The sequence below is a fragment of the Aotus nancymaae genome, unplaced genomic scaffold (assembly GCF_030222135.1).
Source record: "Aotus nancymaae isolate 86718 unplaced genomic scaffold, 86718_ANA_hifiasm-v0.15.2.pri h1tg000010l, whole genome shotgun sequence".
Taxonomy (NCBI): domain Eukaryota; kingdom Metazoa; phylum Chordata; class Mammalia; order Primates; family Aotidae; genus Aotus; species Aotus nancymaae.
Window position 1 is genome coordinate 35,574,569 of NW_026988421.1, and position 17,442 is coordinate 35,592,010.

At 37.6% G+C, this 17,442-nt stretch overlaps 1 protein-coding gene across 1 annotated transcript in view; it reads left to right on the plus strand.

Annotated features, from left to right (window-relative positions):
* CYP2C8 (cytochrome P450 family 2 subfamily C member 8) overlaps window positions 1–16,704 on the plus strand; it is a 30,655-nt gene extending 13,951 nt beyond the window's left edge. The window contains exons 6-9 of the mRNA XM_012439613.3: window positions 7,446–7,587; window positions 10,330–10,517; window positions 14,010–14,151; window positions 16,170–16,704. Of these exons, the coding sequence (XP_012295036.2) occupies window positions 7,446–7,587; window positions 10,330–10,517; window positions 14,010–14,151; window positions 16,170–16,351 (654 nt within the window). The 3' untranslated portion in view covers window positions 16,352–16,704. The remainder of the gene's footprint in view (window positions 1–7,445; window positions 7,588–10,329; window positions 10,518–14,009; window positions 14,152–16,169) is intronic.
* Window positions 16,705–17,442: the final 738 nt, after the last annotated feature.

Sequence of the window (17,442 nt, forward strand, 5' to 3'; positions counted from 1 at the left end):
TGTCATAAATACCTTTTATTATTTTGAGATATGTTCCTTCAATACCTAGTTTATTGAGAGTTTTTAGCATAAAGCACTGTCGAATTTTGTCAAAGGCCTTCTCTGTATCTATTGAGATAATCATGTGGTTTTTGTCTTTGATTTTGTTTATGTGGTGGATTACGTTTATAGACTTGCAGATGTTGAAACAGCCTTGCATCCCCAGAATGAAGCCTACTTGATTGTGATGGATAAGCTTTTTGATGTGCTGCTGCAATTGGTTTGCCAGTATTTTATTGAAGATTTTTGCATCTATGTTCCTCATGGATATTGGCCTGAAGTTTTCTTTTCTTGTTGAGTCTCTGCCGGGTTTTGGTATCAGGATGATGTTGGTCTCATAAAATGATTTGGGAAGGATTCTCTCTTTTTGGGTTGTTTGGAATAGTTTCAGAATGAATGATACCAGCACCTCTTTGAACATCTGGTTTAATTCAACTGTGAACCCGTCTGGACCTGGACTTTTTTTGTTTGGTAGGCTATTAATTGCTGCCTCAACTTCAGCCCTTGTTATTGGTCTGTTCAAGGTTTCAACTTCTTCCTGGTTTAGGCTTGCAGGGTGCAAGTGTCCAGGAATTTATCCATTTCTTGCAGGTTTACTGGTTCATGTGCATACAGTTGTTTGTAGTAGTCTCTGATTGTAATTTTTATTTCTGTGGAGTCAGTGGTAATAACCCCTTTATCATTTTTTATTGCATCTATTTGATTCTTCTCCCTTTTCTTTTTTATTAATCTGACTAGTGGTCTGTCTATTTTATTGATCTTTTCAAAATCCCAGCTCCTGGATTTATTGAGTTTTTGAAGGACTTTTTGTGTCTCTATCTCCTTCAGTTCTGCTCTGATCTTAGTTATTTCTTGTCTTCTGCTAGCTTTTGAGTTTTTTTTATCTTGATTCTTCAGCTCTTTCAATTTTGATTATAAGGTGTCAATTTTAGATCTTCTCTCACTTCTCTGGTGGGCATTTATTTCTATAAATTTCCCTCTAGACACTGTTTTAAATGTGTCCCAGAGATTCTGGTACACTGTGTCTTCGTTCTCATTGGTTTCGAAGGACATCTTTATTTCTGCCTTCATTTCATTATTTATTCAGTTCACATTCAGGAGCAGTTGTTTCCATGAAGCTCTGCAATTCTGAGTGAGTTTCTTAATTCTGAGTTCTAATTTGATTGTACTGTGGTCTTAGAGACTATTTCTTATGATTTCCATTCTTTTGCATTTGCTGAGGAGTGATTTACTTCCAATTATGTGGTCAATTTTATAGTAGGTGCCCTGTGGTGTGAGAAGAATGTATATTCTGTGGATTTGGGGTAGAGATTTCTGTAGATGTCTATTAGGTCTGCTTGGTCCAGATCTGAGTTCAAGTCCTGGATATCCTTGTTAATTTTCTGTCTTGTTGATCTGTCTAATATTGACAGTGGAGTGTTAAAGTCTCCCACTATTATTGTGTGGGAGTCTTAAGTCTCTTTGTAGGTCTTTAAGGACTTGCTTTGTGTACCTGGGTGCTCCTGTATTGGGTGCGTATATATTTAGAATCCTTAGCTCTTCTTGATGCATTGATCCTTTTACCATTATGTAATGCCCTTTTTTGTCTCTTTTGATCTTTGTTGGTTTAAAGTCCATTTTATCAGAGACTAGGATTACAACTCCTGCTTTTTTTTTTTGCTCTCCATTTGCTTGATAAATCTTCCTCCATCCCTTTATTTTTAACCTATGTGTGTCCTTGCATTTGAGATGGATTTCCTGAATACAGCACACCAATGGGTCTTGACTTTTTATCCAATTTGCCAGTATGTGTCTTTTGAATGGGGCATTTAGCCTATTTGCATTTAACGTTAGTATTGTTATGTGTGAATTTGACCCTGGCATTTTTATGCTAGTTGGATGTTTTGCCCATTATTAGATGGATTTTTTTCATTGTGTCAATGGTCTTTACCATTTGATATGTTTTTGGAGTGGCTAGTACTGGTTGTTTCTTTCCTTGTTTAGTGCTTCTTTCAGGAGCTCTTGTAAGGCAGGCCTGGTGGTGATGAAATCTCTCAGCAATTGCTTGCCTATAAAGGATTTTCTTTCTCCTTCACTTGTGAAGCTTAGTTTGGCTGGATATGAAATTCTAATTTGAAAGTTCTTTTCTTTAAGGATGTTGAATATTAGCTTCCACTCTCTTCTGGCTTGTAGAGTTTCTCCCAAGAGATCTGCTGTGAATCTGATGGGCTTCCCTCTGTGTGTATCTCCAGCTTTCTCTCTGGCTGCCCTTAGCATTTTTTCTTTCATTTCAACCCTGGTGAATCTGATGATTATGTGCCTTGGGGTTGCTCTCCTTGAGGAATATCTTTGTGGTGTTCTCTGTATTTCCTGGACTTGAATATTGGCCTACCTCACTAGGTTGGGGAAGTTCTCCTGGATAATATCCTGAAGAGTGTTCTCCAGCTTGGATTCATTCTTTCCGTCACATTCAGGTACACCTATCATAGTAGATTAGGTCTTTTCACATAATACCTTATTTCTTGGAGGCTTTGTTCATTTCTTTTCACTCTTATATCATTGAGCTGATCTTCAGTCTGATATCCTTTCTACTGTTTGGTCGATTCAGCTATTGAAACTTGTGTATGCTTCTTGAAGTTCTTGTGCTGTGTTTTTCAGCTCCATCAAGTCGTTTATATTCTTTTCTAAGCTGTTTATTCTAGTTACCACCTCATTTAACCTTTTTTCTAGGTTCTTAGTTTCTTTGCATTGGTTTAGCACATGTTCTTTTAGCTGGATATTCTTTATACCTGTAGATGTTCATCTGTGGCTGAACATTCAAGAGTTGGGTATTTTTGTCATGTTTGAAGTCTGGGATTTTTTTTGTACCCATCCTTCTTGGTAGGCTTTCCAGATATTAAAAAGGACTTAACCTGTTTTTGATTTGTCCCTAGAATACTGCACTGGCAGTGAATTGCACTTTTTTTTTTTAATAAATGGGAAATGAGGTAAGTGTTGTAATCTAATCTGTATCTGCTTTAGGGGCGCTCCAAGCCCAATAATGCAGTGGTTCTTGAAGACTGGTAGATGACTGCCTTGATAATCTTGGACAAGCTTCAAGAGAATTCTCCAGATTACCAGGCAGAAACCCTTGTTCTCTTCCCTTAGTTTCTCCCAAATAAACAAAGTCTCTCTCTCTCTCTGTTCTGAGCCAACCAAAGCTGGGGATGAAGTAACACAAGCACCCATGTATCCACCACCACTGTGGCTGCACTGGGTTAGGCTTAAAGTCAGCAGAGCAGTGGGTCTTGTCCAAAGCCTGCTGTAACCACTCCCTAGCTACTGCCATGTTTTCAAGGATCCGGGGTTCTACAATCAGCTGGTGGTGAATCCAGTCAGGCCTGTGTCCTTCCCTTCAGTGCATCAAGTTCCTTCAGTCCCCTGGCATGTCCAGAGGTACTACCCAGAAGCCCAAGACTAGTCAAAAACCTTAGAAGTCTACTTGGTGTTCTGCTCTACCACAGCCTAGCTGGCACTCAGACCACAAAATACAGTCCTTCTCACTCTTTCCTTTCCTTTCTAAAGGCAGTGGAGTCTCTTTTGGAAGTGAAAGCTGGGCAGCTTGGGGTTAGGAGATGGGGGATGATAGCATTCCCTTACCCATCCCCAGCTGGTGTGTCAGTAGGTTGCTCACCCCCATCCCCAGTCTATTATCTCTGCACCCAATTCAGCACTAGGACTCACATAAAATTACAGTCCTTGTAGCCTAGTCTGCCTTTCAAGTTTATTTACAGTCCCAGAGTCCTATAGCCCACAGTGGTGAGGCTTGTAGAAACTCAGTTCCAACTACTGGTATCAAAGATGCACCTTTGGCCAGGGCTGGTTTAAATGCATCAGTGGGCATCAGCTGAATTTAGGCTGGTTTTCCTTTCTGCCATAACAGAACAGCACTGATTTTATGCTCTACAATTGCTATGCTTTCCCTCCCTCAGTATTAACAAATGCTCTCTGAACCATGCCACTGCTTCCAGGGTAAAAGAGGGTGTCAGTAATTCAGTACTATTTTTTCTACCTCTTCAGTTCCTCTTTCAATGATATACATTTAAATCTAGGTACCCATCTGATTTTGGTTTTATGAAGGTACATTTTGTGTAAACAGCTGTTTAATTGATGTCCTTGCAGGAGGAATAATCAGTGAAGCATTCTATTCTGCCATCCTGCTCCACTCTCCATTTGTATACCTTCTTTTGAGAAATTTCTGTTCATGCTATTTGCCCACTTTTTAATGAGATTGGGTTTCTTTTCCTGCTGTCTTGAACTCCTTGTAGATTCTGGAAAATAGTCCTTTGTTGAAGGTATATTTTGAAAATATGTTCTCTCATTCTGTAGTTTGTACATTTACTCTGCTTGTCATTTATTTTGCTGTGCAGAAGCTCTTTAGTTTACTTAGGTCCTATTGCCAACTTTTTTTGTTGAAATTGCTTTTAAACACTGAGTTATAAATCCTTAGCCTATACCAAAGCTCAGAAGAGTTTTTTCTAGGGTTTTGTCTAGAATTTCTATGATTTCAAGTCTCATAAAAGTCTTTAGTCTATCTTGAATGAATTGTTGTATATGGTGAGATAGAGAAATCATATTTCATTCTTCTACATGTTCCCCTGGGAAATATAAGCCAAGCACAGATCCTACAGCTACCACTGTAGGTGTCTTTCTCCTGCAAGAAACATCTCATAGCTGGAAACCAATGGGCACAGCCTATTACAACATCTTCTGCTAAAATAACACAGCATTTGCGAAGGAGAAAACTTTTGTCTTATCTCAGCTAACACCATACCCACATTATCCCAGCTAATCAGAAGGTCTTGAGTGTGTTCACAAGCCCAGTATATTGCTAGTACAGCTGGCATTTGAGAAAACCACCATACTAAGGCTATTTATAACCAAGGAAATCTTACAGAGTCTATGTAACTCTCCTGCCACCTCCATCAGTGGTGGTGCTTGCACCTGCTGTTGGGAGACCAGAGGATAGACAGGCCCAGTTAAGCCCCACTCAACATTGTCCTCCTTTGTACCAAAGAGTGGAGTCTAAGCCACTGTACATCTCTCAGACCTTTCCACAGCCTGAGGCATCAGAGATTTCCAGTTGGCTGACAAAGAAGTCAATGACCAATTATCCTCAAAGGAAGAGCCAATATTACAGGTGAATAATCATAGGCCAAATAGAGTGTTAGAGAGAGTAATGGAGCTTATTGGTCAACTCATAGGAAGAATCTACAGCTCACAAACACACACACGCACACACACACACACAAATAAAGTAAGAAGCTGGCAAAGGTCAAACACTGAGAGACTTAGTAATCTATGGAAAAGGCAGATGGGAGTGTTCTCTGCTTCCCTACCCAATCTGGAAGACTGCTAGGATCTGAAGTCAAGGTGGGCTTCTTTGCCTTCATGAGCACAAGTACTGTAGTGAGCTGTGATTTTGAGACTTCTTGAGGACATTACCTTGTTCACACAAGGTCTCTTTCCTTTTCCCTTGGATCCGAGCTCTTTTTAACTATTTTTGTAGAATTCACTAGTGAAGATATCCTGAGCTGGAACTTTTTTAGCATGGGAGTTCTTGATTGCTAATTCAAATACTTATTGAAGGTGTATTCACACTTTCCATTTATGAGATCTTTATTTGATTAGTCCCTTAGCCTTGGCATTTGCATTACCCCTACTCTTCTGCATCCAATATAGGCAGTTAATACCTCAAGTCTTTGTGTTAATAATTGACATTTCTCTTCACTTTGTATATTCCTATTTATTCCTGAACTTGTTCCCTAGAATAAGTTGCCTGCTGCCTCCCATCTGGATTGCAATTTTGTCAGACCTATCTTGCCTTTGTGAGCTCATTCTCTTTCATTATATTTTATTCTTGGTTTTGTTGATATATTTGTTTTAAACAATTTCAGCTTCATAACGAATATGTCGGCAATACTGAGTCTTTGTAAATTTTTAATGAAAGAAGAGAATTGCAAACTCTTGATTCAAGAGAGTAACACTTTTCATAATATGGCCCTAATTTACCTATATTTATAAACTAAAATTGTTTTCACTTAAAAATAAGAAAAATTCATAAAAATGAATGTGTTAGGCTATTCTTGCATTGCTATAAAGAAATATCTGAGGCCAGATAATTTATAAGAAAATGAGGTCTGCTTGGCTCACAGTTCTGCAGGCTGTACAAGCATGATGCTGGCATCTGCTCAGCTTCTGGAGAGTCCTCAGGGAGCATTTGCTCATTGCAGAAGGCAAAGCAGCAGCAGGCACATCACATGGCAAGAGGAGAAGCAAGTTGGAGAAACAGTTTTAAACAACCAGATCTTATGTGAACTCACTTATTTTCATGATAGCATCAAAGGAAAAAACATTCATGAGAAATCTACCCCTATGATCCAATCACCTCTCACCAGGTCCCAAATACAACACTGGGGATTGAATTTCAACTAAAGATTTGGGGAGACAGTATTTATTATCCAAACTATATCAAGAGCTTAACCAAATAGTTTATATATCTCAAATACAAGAAGTCTTATAGTGGCCTAGATTAGAAATAATATGGTAGCCCTGAAGCATCAGAGAGTCAATGCCTTCTTTTTTTTTTTTTCACCATATTTAATACAGAAGTCTTGATGACTATGACCAAATACTCATGTCCCAAGGTGATGTCAATCCCACCTCCTCCTTCACATTTGTGTTTTGAGTAATAAGAAGAAAATAAAAGAAGATTCATGTTCTGGTTTGATTGTGTCCCCTAGAGTTCATGCACTAACAATGATTGCCCAATGCAACAGTGTTAGAAGGTGCAGCCTAACAAGACATGACTAGGTCATCAGTGTTCTGCCCTTATAAGTATACTCATATCATTACTGCAAGAGTTGTGTGGTTCTTGACAGTTTGTCATCAATGTGAGTGTGGCTCTTTCTTGTTCTCTCACTCTTACCCTTCCTTGTCCTTCTACTTTTTGCCATGCAATGAAATAGCATGAAGGCAATTACCAGAGGCCAGTGCCATGCTCTTGGACTTCCCAGTCTTTAGAATCATCAGAAATAAATTTATTTTCTTTATAAATTACCAAGTCTACAGTATTCTGTTATATAACACAAATTGAACTAAGACAGGGCATCAGTGTACTTCTGCTTATATTTCTGGGGAAATAAATATTCTTTGTAACTAAACTAAGCAGCAAATGATTTCATGAATGGAATTTGTAGGTCTATCAGGAAATAAAGTTTGAGTCAACTGATCTGCAGTTTCTGCCATACCATACAGTTATTTTTTCTAATACTGTACCACCCAGTTTCTCTTCTGGCTAACTTTATAACATAGTATTTTTTTTAATTTAATGTAATTAGATATGCTGGCACATAATTTCTCAGATAATTGCATGAAATCACTTCTAGGAAAAGGACAACCAAGAGTCTGAATTCACTATTGAAAACTTGGTTGGCACTGTAGCTGATCTATTTGTTGCTGGAACAGAGACAACAAGCACCACTCTGAGATATGGACTCCTGCTCCTGCTGAAGCACCCAGAGGTCACAGGTAGGACCACAGATGATGAGCAAAGTGAATTTCAGAACAATGCTGAGAAGATGGTGCCAGTGTCCTCCATTCTGCTTCCCTTAAAGAAGCTTCATTCTTTAAATTTGTGTCATCAGCTGTAATCTGTCTAAATTTGATACCATCATTAAAAAGGACATCTTTGCACGATAAAGGAGGATGTCCAAGATCAGTAAAAACAGTATGGCAGCAGCAAAATAAATAAAGCCCTGATTAAGTGTCTGGATTTCAGCAGAAGTAATTTGTGGTTGGGAGAGCCAACATAATTTGGCCTGGTATTGAATGTTGGTTTTATAATGAAAAGTCCACTTTGAACAGTAGGTATATTCTTGAACATATCTTTTCCCATTTTGAAAATTCCATGCTCTAATGCTGGGGTAGGGAGATAAAAACAATCTTTATTGAAGCATAAGTGGAAATTCTAGAATTGTAGTGAGGCATCCTGAGATAAATTCCAGTTTGGGAAGTAATCTAAAAGTTAGACTCCTAAGAAAGGTGTTTTGATTTAAGCAGAGACTGTACCTAAAGGAATTTTATTATTCTAGAAGTGTATTTCATACAACTGCTGTTTTACCAAATGGGAATTTTTGGAAGAGGGGGTTAATAATTGCATCTTTCCAATACAACTTTTCTTTAGAATTTACAATTTACCTTTAGAGTAAATTCTACATTTCCTTAGAATTTACCTTTAAATACTTCCTGTTTTGCAGCAGATAGCATACCTTTTCCCCCGTGTCAGGATCCCACTGAAATTTCAATAACTAAATTATAAATTAAAATTAGCCTGCTGAAGTAAAAAGAAAGGAGAATAGAAAACAGCCAACAAGTCTTTGGCAAATTTCTAAAATACAGAGAGACAATGGAGAATTGACAATTGACACAACTAGAGGATGAAGTTGTAACCTAAGTGTCAGCAGAGGAAGATTTATCAAGAGGAAAAGCTAATATGTGTCACTATGATTCTTATAAGGTTGAGTATTTGGAGGCATCAAGGGCCAAAGAAGGTAGAGAATGAGGCTGAAAGGGAGGCTCTCCCAGGTTTCCTCCATAACTCCTTTTATCAGGGACCTGATTTTTTCCCACTGGAAAAGTGAGGCACTCTCTCCAGAGAAACTGAGGCTAAGAAGCCCTGTACTTGGGAAAAATTTACAGGGCCAGAAAAGTGTGAGGTGTGAAGCCAGAAAAAAAGGCTTGGGAAAGATCTACTCCTCGGATTCAAAGACTCAGCATTTTTCTCCATCTTGCTTCCTGACATTCAGCAGTCAGCTAGATATTCTCCAGAGAAGAAACAAGTCTAGAGAAAAGACCCCCATATTTTGCCATGTTAATAGTAAGTTACAAGTGTTCAGCAGAGTAAATGAAATTAAAACATGCACCACAGGACACAGGGTCATAGAATTTTGGAGCACCAGAAGTAAAGGGAAAATCTTTCAGAGACATATATTAGGTCATGTATAAAATATCAGCATTCGGACAGCATCAGAATTACCAAGCATAGTATCTTGTGTATTAATAGAAAAAAAAATAGACCTGTATGCTTGCTACAAATTTCACGCTCTATACTAACTTTCTCCAATACTGGAGGTTGTGCTCCATCTCATGTCTGAAACCAAGTCAGTAAAAACCACAGGTGCCAGGAATCAGGAGACCTCATTTAAGAGAATGAGAGTATCAGAGAGACTGCTGGGCACCAGTCCTGGAAAAAAACCACTTCAGAAAAGACCAGGTGGATAACACATGTAGAGGAGATGAAAAGAAGCGAAGAGATGTGATTGATAGTCTGAGATTTCCAGATAATTGGGAAATTATTACTGGGAGTTGCAAACATGTACCTGAGCATGTGCAAATAGTCTAACTTGAAACATATAAAATTGTGAGTTAACTAAAAAGCCAACGAAGAATGTGTGTGTATAAATAGATGTGTGTATGTGTGTGTGTGTGTGTCAGAATGATGTAAATAATGAATAGTGATATAACCTGGAATTGTGGTCTAAGTATATTCTGATAAGTAGGAGAATTGTGTGTGTGTGTGTGTATACATATCACTTTGTGGGTGTGTGTCTATATATGGAATAGAGATGGAGATTAAAATTCTCATCTCTCATACCAGAAAATCATTAAATATTGTCTAAAAATTGTTAAGTAAAAAAATGTAAAGAGATAGTGGTTATTTAGAAATATGAATATACATTTCAGAAGAAGCTGCTAGCATGTTCAAAGTGGCCACAATTGGGAACTGGAAGAGTGAAGAGAGTACCATTGCTAATTGCACCTCCCCACACACACACACACACACATGAACGCACAAAAAACACAAACACAAATATATTTATAAAACCATTACAATTTAACAGTATACCTCATGTATTATTTTAATAATACATATACTATTTGATTCTTGTTTTTCTGTTTACAAGCACTGTAATTTCTTGACTTATTGTGTTGTTTATTTTTTAAATAATTTATTACTTACATTTGTATTAGTTGTCATGTGTGCTAATTTATAGAAATGTACTTGTGTACTGTAATTACTAGTTTGTAGGGGAATGATATGTATCTATTGTATGGCAATTCTCTTTATACGGCTGCTTGTACTTTTGGACATGTAACTCATGTTTGTAATGTTGTTGGGATTTTTATGTGATGTTTAATGTGGCCATGAATTGCTATGATAAATGTTCTATGTATCTCCGTTTCCATCAGTTCTTCCTTGTGTCTTGTCAGCTAAAGTCCAGGAAGAGATTGATAACGTAATTGGCAGACACAGGAGCCCCTGCATGCAGGATAGGAGCCACATGCCTTATACGGATGCTGTAGTGCACGAAATCCAGAGATACATTAACCTTGCCCCCACCGGTGTGCCCCATGCAGTGACCACTGACATTAAGTTCAGAAATTACCTCATCCCCAAGGTAAGCTTGTTTCTCTTACACTTTATTTCTGTGCTTCCAAAATTTCCAAAGTGCCAGTTTGACTCCAATCCTCTAAAAACACAAGATGAGAGAGGTCCAATACTCATATATGTGGCAGCTTGATGGACTTTCTGCTATTTTGTTTGGGGCTATAAAAATTTATAAAGCTCTTTTCTTTTTTTTCTTTTTTTAATTGCATTTTAGGTTTTGGGGTACATGTAAAGAACATGCAAGATTGTTGCATAGGTATACACATGGCAGTGTGATTTGCTGCCTTCTTCCCCATCACCTATATCTGGCATTTCTCCCTGTGCTCTCTCTCCCCAACTCCCCACCTATAATAGGTTTCCTTAATAGGCTACTCTTAGGTGTTTACATTTTCAAATAATTGTTGAAAATAATCAGTGTGTCAATTTCCAAAAACATTCTTCTGAGATTTTTATCAAAGTTACATTCAATGTATAGTTCAATTTGGAAAGACTTAGCATGTTCATGCATTGAATTTTTAAATTCATGAATATGGTTATGCTCACAACTTACTGAGCTTTATTCTGTTTTCTCAGTAATGTTTTAGTTTCAGTACAGTGGCTTACAACTCTATCATTATGTTTTTCCTAGATAATTAATATTTTATTATAAATTTTTATTTCTTTGTAACTGGTATATGTAATTGTATCTAATTTTACTATTCTGATGACCTTACATCTAACAACTTTCCTTAATTTACTGATAATTACTAATAATTTACCTGTGGATATGCTTGGAATTTCTATGTACATTATCTTGCTATCTAGGTTAATATGTATCTTATTTCTTATTTTCTAATTATTTTGTCCTTAATTTATCTTTATTGCATTATTGAACTGGCTAGGCTTTCCATAATAACACTGAACAGAATTAGTGATAGAGGGCATCCTTTTATTTCATTTCTGATCTGCTGCAGGGTAGAGTATAAGAATATTAATACTTCACTACTAAGAATGATGCTTTAACTATTTTAGTAGATACTCTTTATCAGAAATCTTTAAGATGTTAGTAGATGTTCTTTATCAGATTAGGAAAATTTTCCCTCTTCTCTTATTTTTATATAAATTTTTGTCATGAATATGTGTGCAATTTTGCCAAATTGATTCTCCGCATCTGTCTGATTGCATATATTGGCCTCACATCCGTTACTAAATATATATAAGTATACAGAAAAAGCTGTATTTGCTCTGTTACTTATTGTTTAGAACTTCTGTATTTATATTCATAAGATATTTTGTCTGCAACTTTTCTTCTTCAAAAGTTTCTTGTCAGAGTTATGATAACAAGATAATGCTGGTTGCATAAAACTAGGTGAGAAATGTTCCTAATATGTGTCTGTTTTTATTGCTTTCTCTTTCTTCCACTTTTCTTCTTGTGACCACTTAGTTGTATTCTTGAAATGCCTAAAAACCTATGGTTTGGTACCAGATATAATATATGAAAAAATGCAGAATGTCAGAGAATGGATTCATTCCTCTCTCATAGGCAGTAATAATGACAACACCTCCTGTCCTGAATCAGAATTGAACATGATGTGAACACAGTCAAATATTAACTGTAGGTATGGACTTACCTCTCTGAGGTTCTTCCATCACTGGGACCAATTTTTGCCTTTGTAATCTGGAGACCAATTTTAGTCTTTGCAGGTTCACAATACCTTCTATCATATGGTTTCTGTATTCATCCAGATGTTTTAATTGCTGTGCTATAAGCCACACAATTCCACTTATTATTAAGCAATTAAAAATAATAGAAGTTATATTTTCATGACGGAAAACAATGAGATTGATAAGGTTTCAATTACTAATGTCATCCTCTGGAGAAGACAGAATTGATAACTTATAAAGATGCAATGGGGTTCCCCCTAATTATCACTGATTTTCTACCAGAGTTAGGACCTCAGTCCACACAGTTTTTACCAAAGCACACAACCAGGAGAGGCTTGTCTTTCTCAATACTGGAATCTATCTACACCTCAATACTGCAGTATGTATGCCCCAAAACAAAGATTTTCCTTATACACAATAATATTCATACTCAGTAGTTATTGTTCAAATAATAATACAGCCTAATTTAAATTTTTCCAATTTTCTGAGAATATTTTTATGGCTTTTTTCTTCTGCAGTTTACTATCCAGGCAAGGAACAAGCATATAGTTTATTTGTGTTGACCTTTTCACCTCCTATAATCAAGGAAAGTTCCTTTCCTTGTTTGTTTCTTTTCAATCAGTTGACCTTTTTGAGACCAGCAGTCATTTAAAATGTTCCTCAGACTGGTTTTGTGTGACTGTTTTCTAGAGGCAGATTCCAGCTACAATTTTGGCAAGAAAACTACATAGGTGCTTTAAATATCCCACTGAATCACACTGATGAGGGACGAGCATAAAATGTCACATGTGCCATTATTGCTCATGCTAAGTTCCTCACATAATATGGTGGTATCCTCCAGATCTCACCATTGCAGAGGTTCTGCTTTTTTTTTTTTTAATTGAGACAGAGTCTCACTCTGTCACCAGTCTGGAGTGCAGTGGCGTGATCTCAGCTCACTGCAACCTCCACCTCCCGGGTTCAAGCAATTCTCCTGCCTCAGTCTCCTGAGTAACTGGGACTACAGGCATGCACCATCACACCCAGCTAATTTTTGTATTCTTAGTAGAGACAGGGTTTCACCATGTTGGCCAGGATGGTCTCGCTCTCTTGACCTCATGATCCTCCTGCCTCAGCCTCCCAAAGTGCTGGGATTATAGGAGTGAGCCACTGTGCCTGGCCTGATCTGCTTTTTATATGCAACTAGTAAAAATCTATGGGGGTACATTAAGACTATGTGTTACTCCTGCTTCCAGAATCACATACCCATTGGTTCTAGCTTTAATTGATGATCCTTGCCTGACCTGATGATCCTGACTTGAATTGTGACAAAGTGATAATTTTTCTAATTTCATCATCTTTCAGTGTTTTAAACTAACATTAATCTATAGATGGCAATAATAAACACTCCATAGTTTTTACCTGTTATTGCACTTGTGATTATCATCTCAAAAGACAACATATTTAGATAGATTAGATGTTTATTTACAAAAGTTTCATGAACAGATACTTTGGACATTTCAGATATCAACAGAGACTTCCACTTTAAATCATAATCTACATAATCTAAATACAAGATGTGTGAAATTTGAAGAGATGAAATAGAGCGGCAAGTGGGGACAGACAGGGGCATCCACACTTGATCAGGAGAGCACATTCAGAAGGTTACACACAAGTACCCAAGACTTCAAATGTGATTAGAAAGCTCTTCAGCAAGATTCCGTCACTGGCCTTAAACTCATCTATGTAAATTACTGTGTCTGGCTGGACCTGAGTTTCCTCATCTAAAGATCAATGATATGGGACTATGTGATGTCCACTACTTCTTCTCACTTCCAGACTTCTTTATAAATCAGATTATCTGTTTTGTTACTTCCAGGGCACAACCATAATGACATCACTGACTTCCGTGCTGCACAGTGACAAAGAATTTCCCAATCCAAAGATCTTTGACCCTGGCCACTTTCTGGATAAAAATGGCAACTTTAAGAAAAGTGACTACTTCATGCCTTTCTCAGCAGGTAATAGAAACTTATCTCCACCTGTATTTAAGGGAAAGAGATAACTCTTGGGAATCAGTTGCAATTTACATGGCACCTCCTCTGGGGCTGGTAGAATTTCTATTTGTTCGTGATCAAGAGCACCACTCCCAATACCTGTGTGCTCCACCCTCACAATACACCCTCATTATTGGGCCAGATAGTGGGGCTTTGAGGAGTTAATTCCATTGTTCCTAACTGAGAAAACTAATGTCTAGGTTGGTTGAACTCTGCCATTAGATACATCACTAAGGTACCCAAGAGCTCCTCCTAGAAGGCAAACTTCATCTGATCTTTCCTTACCTGCCACGAGAAATGTATCTAAGTTCACAACTGCATTGAGTGTTTTCTACATGGTGTTCCTCGCCTCCCAGGGTGAGCTCTAGGGGCACAAGTTTCAACGAGAACAGAATGAATTCTTAAGAGGCTCACTCCTGAGTTAGGGAAGAAAAGTAAACAGGTCATTGTAATTTAGTCAGACAGGGACTTTGAGAGAGAAAAGCACAGTCCCTGGGTAGGGCATAGAGGGGGAAACTGCATGCTTCTTGCTCTCTCATACAACACAGTGAGACATAAAATGGAGTAAGTAACTCAGAGAGTGTTTGATCTCCTTCAAAGGAGGTGATAAAATCTAAGGGAAGGCTGGACATTTTGAAGGAATTAATGAATGACAGAGCAGAACGTTTACTTTAGATCAAGAATGTCAGACATTTGCTAAATAATCATGGGGTTCAGGAAACCTTGACAAGATAGGAGGTTACTTTATGGTGATTCCAAAGCACTCTGAATTCCTCCAGTCTTGATCATATATCCTGTATTCTTGATTTTCACACCTGCATTTTGTGTGCTGAGTCTCTGGCCATGGAATCTCCTTCCTTGATTCTTTGACCTTTTATGTCTGCTCTATATTTGGCACTGTAGATTCCAAGATAACAAGGACAGAGACCTTCATTCAAGAATTTACTTTTTCTTTTTTTTTTTTTTTGAGATGGAATCTCGCTCTGTTGCCCAGGCTGGAGTGCAGTGGCATGATCTCAGCTCACTGCAACCTCTGCCTCCTGGGTTCAAGCAATTTTTCTGTCAAAGCCTCCCAAGTAGCTGGAACTACAGGTGCCCACACACCACACCATACCACACCACACCCAGCTAATTTTTGCATTTTTAGTAGAGACAGGGTTTCACCATATTGGCCAGGCTGGTCTCAAACTAATGACCTCAAGTGATCTACCCACCACCTTGGCCTCTCAAAGTGCTGGGATTACAGGCGTGAGCCACCATGCCCACCCAAGAATTCACATTTTAGCACAATAGATAAATAAATACAGAATTATGATTCCAGGTGATTCATGTTTTAATGAAAGCATGAGTATGATGTTGAGGAAAACCAGAGAGGGTATGATTTTATTACTTGAGGGGATTATAAATAGTGTGAAGATGAAATAAAATTGGACCTATGTCCTGAATGTAGCCTAATAAAGGTGTATCTTAGCCAAAACGAACAACAGGATATGAAACTTGAAACTTCATGGTGTGTTCAACGTTGATAAAGAGTGTGTATGGCTAGAGCTGAGAACGGATTATGTGAAAAGTGGAAGGAAAGATCGTGGAATATCAGGCTTGAAACAGGAAACAGAGATATGGTTGTATTTATATAATGACAGGTGGAAACTCAAAATGGCAAAAGAGCTGTTTTAATGTGGAAATAACTAATGAAGTGATTGTTACGAGTATTTGTTAAATATTTGTTGAATGAAAGATGCCTATTGAGATTAGATGTTAGACAGATAGCAAGTGTGTCCATTTTTGTACATTTGTTTGTCCCACCATCCATTATTCCATCCATCATTTCATCCATCTATTCATCCATGTGTTCATTCATCTACCCAGTCATTCATCAATTATTTACTGCATATTCTGTTTGTGCAAGTCACAAACAGACTGTCTGTGATAGTCACAGTTAAATACAAGGAGTAACTACTTTCTCTCTTTGTTATCTTCAGGGAAACGAATTTGTGCAGGAGAGGGACTCGCCCGCATGGAGATATTTTTATTCCTAACCACAATTTTACAGAACTTTAATCTGAAATCTGTTGGTGATATAAAGAACCTCAATACTACTTCAGTTAGCAATGTGATTGTTTCTTTGCCACCCCCGTACCAGATCTGCTTCATTCCTGTCTGAAGAATGCTAGGTCATCTGGTTGCAGATCTGCTGTCATCTGTAGCTCTTTTTTATCAAGGTCATTCCCACTATTATGTCTTCTCTAACCTCTCATCACATCTTCTGATTCCCTCAATATCCCTATGAGCATTCAACCTCCATTAAGGAGAGTTGTTCAGGTCATTGCACAAATATATTTGCAATTATTCATACTCTAACACTTGTATTGACTGCCATATATGCTAATACTCTTCTAGTACTGATGTTTTAATATGTTATCACTATAAAACACAGAAAAGTGATTCATTATTGATAATTTAGAACCATTTCTTTTGTGAATGTGCTAAATAAAAAGTGTTATTAATTGTTATTAATCAGTTCTCAGACTTTCCTTTCTTTGTGCATAATGTAAGAAAGAAATTAAAGAAAAGAAAATTCCAGGAGTCCCGGCAGAGACTGACAAAGGAGAATATGGTAAGGAAGGTCTATGGATGTTTGGCACCTAGAGTTGAAGGTTTGGCTTTATAAGAGAGAAAATCTCTCCAAGGGAAGAAACAACCTTAAGGGACATACTGAGTTCAGCTGTGTATTTGTGGAGATAATGTGAGGCTTAATTACTTCAGGGCCATACAATCAAATTACCATTGCATTTATGTGTAAAACAAGAAATAGAAATTAGAAAAATAATGTAATCTGTTGAGACTTTCCAAGGATTTTGTTCTTGTTTGGAGAGAGAAGAATAAAACTCAGCACATATGATTAACAATATGAAAGTACATATTCATACTTGATTCTAAGTTAAAACATAAAGTGAAAAAGAATTCAGATTTTTGTTTAGTGTTCACAACAACACCAAAACAGAGGGCTGAATTCAGACACTCAATGTCCATTCCTACTTCACTGAGCCACTCATCTTTAACCCCATAGGCCAAAAAAATGGAGCGGGGACATGAGGGCACTCAAGCACAAAGCTTCTGTAAACAGTTAGAACAAGCACAGGTTCAGTGGTCCTCTTATCAGGATAAAGTTACTGAAGTCAGTCTCTTGTCCAGTGAAAGCTGTAGCCATGGCTTGTGGAACAGTGGGTAAAGATCAGCATCTGGTAGTAGAGG